At 63.3% G+C, this 657-nt stretch overlaps 1 protein-coding gene across 1 annotated transcript in view; it reads right to left on the bottom strand.

Annotated features, from left to right (window-relative positions):
* Positions 1-657, bottom strand: part of ARHGEF10L (Rho guanine nucleotide exchange factor 10 like) — a 48,705-nt gene that overhangs the window by 23,212 nt on the left and 24,836 nt on the right. Inside the window, exon 16 of the mRNA XM_031062979.1 lies at positions 116-231. Within this exon, the coding sequence (XP_030918839.1) occupies positions 116-231 (116 nt within the window). The remainder of the gene's footprint in view (positions 1-115; positions 232-657) is intronic.

Raw genomic sequence — 657 nt, 5'->3', positions numbered from 1 at the left:
TGGTGCCCGGGAACACGGCAGTTCCTGGGAATGCGGCGGTTCCCAGGAACTGGGCGCTTCCCGGGAACGAAGCAGTTCCCGGGAATGCGGGCAGTTCCCGGAAATGTGGCAGTACCTGGTAGGTGCCGTGCAGGGTGCTGACGAGCAGCGTGATCTGCTCCACCACCGCCAGGTCCTTCTGCAGGTCCTGCAGCTCCTGGAAGAGCCGCGGGGGGCCCAGGTAGACCTTATCTTCGGGGAGAAAAACCGGGATTTCAGGCACACGGAGCACCACGGGACCCACCGGGCTGGAGGAGCTGTGAGAGGGAGCCCAGCCCGTGACCCAGCACCACCAGGGACGGCCCCGAGCACCGCGGCTGCTGCTCCTCAAACATCTCCATGGATGGGGGTGAAATCCCCCAAATCCAGACCAGGGAGGTTCTCCTGCCAGGAATGAGGCTGGAGCACCTCACCTCCAACCCCACCAGCTCCCAGAGTGGTGAAATCCCCTAAAATGCCCCCAAATCCCCTAAAACACCCCAAATCCCCTAGAACACCCCCACATCCCCACCCAGGGAGGTTCTCCCACCAGCAATGAGGCCCTGAGCGCTGCACTGGTGACTCCACCACCCCTGAGAGGGGTGAGACCCCCCAAAACCCCCCAAATCCCCTCCCACA

This window comes from Geospiza fortis, unplaced genomic scaffold (assembly GCF_000277835.1).
Source record: "Geospiza fortis unplaced genomic scaffold, GeoFor_1.0 scaffold4, whole genome shotgun sequence".
NCBI lineage: Eukaryota > Metazoa > Chordata > Aves > Passeriformes > Thraupidae > Geospiza > Geospiza fortis.
The sequence above is the reverse complement of the archived record's forward strand: the minus strand, read 5'-3'. Positions and strand labels throughout refer to the sequence as shown.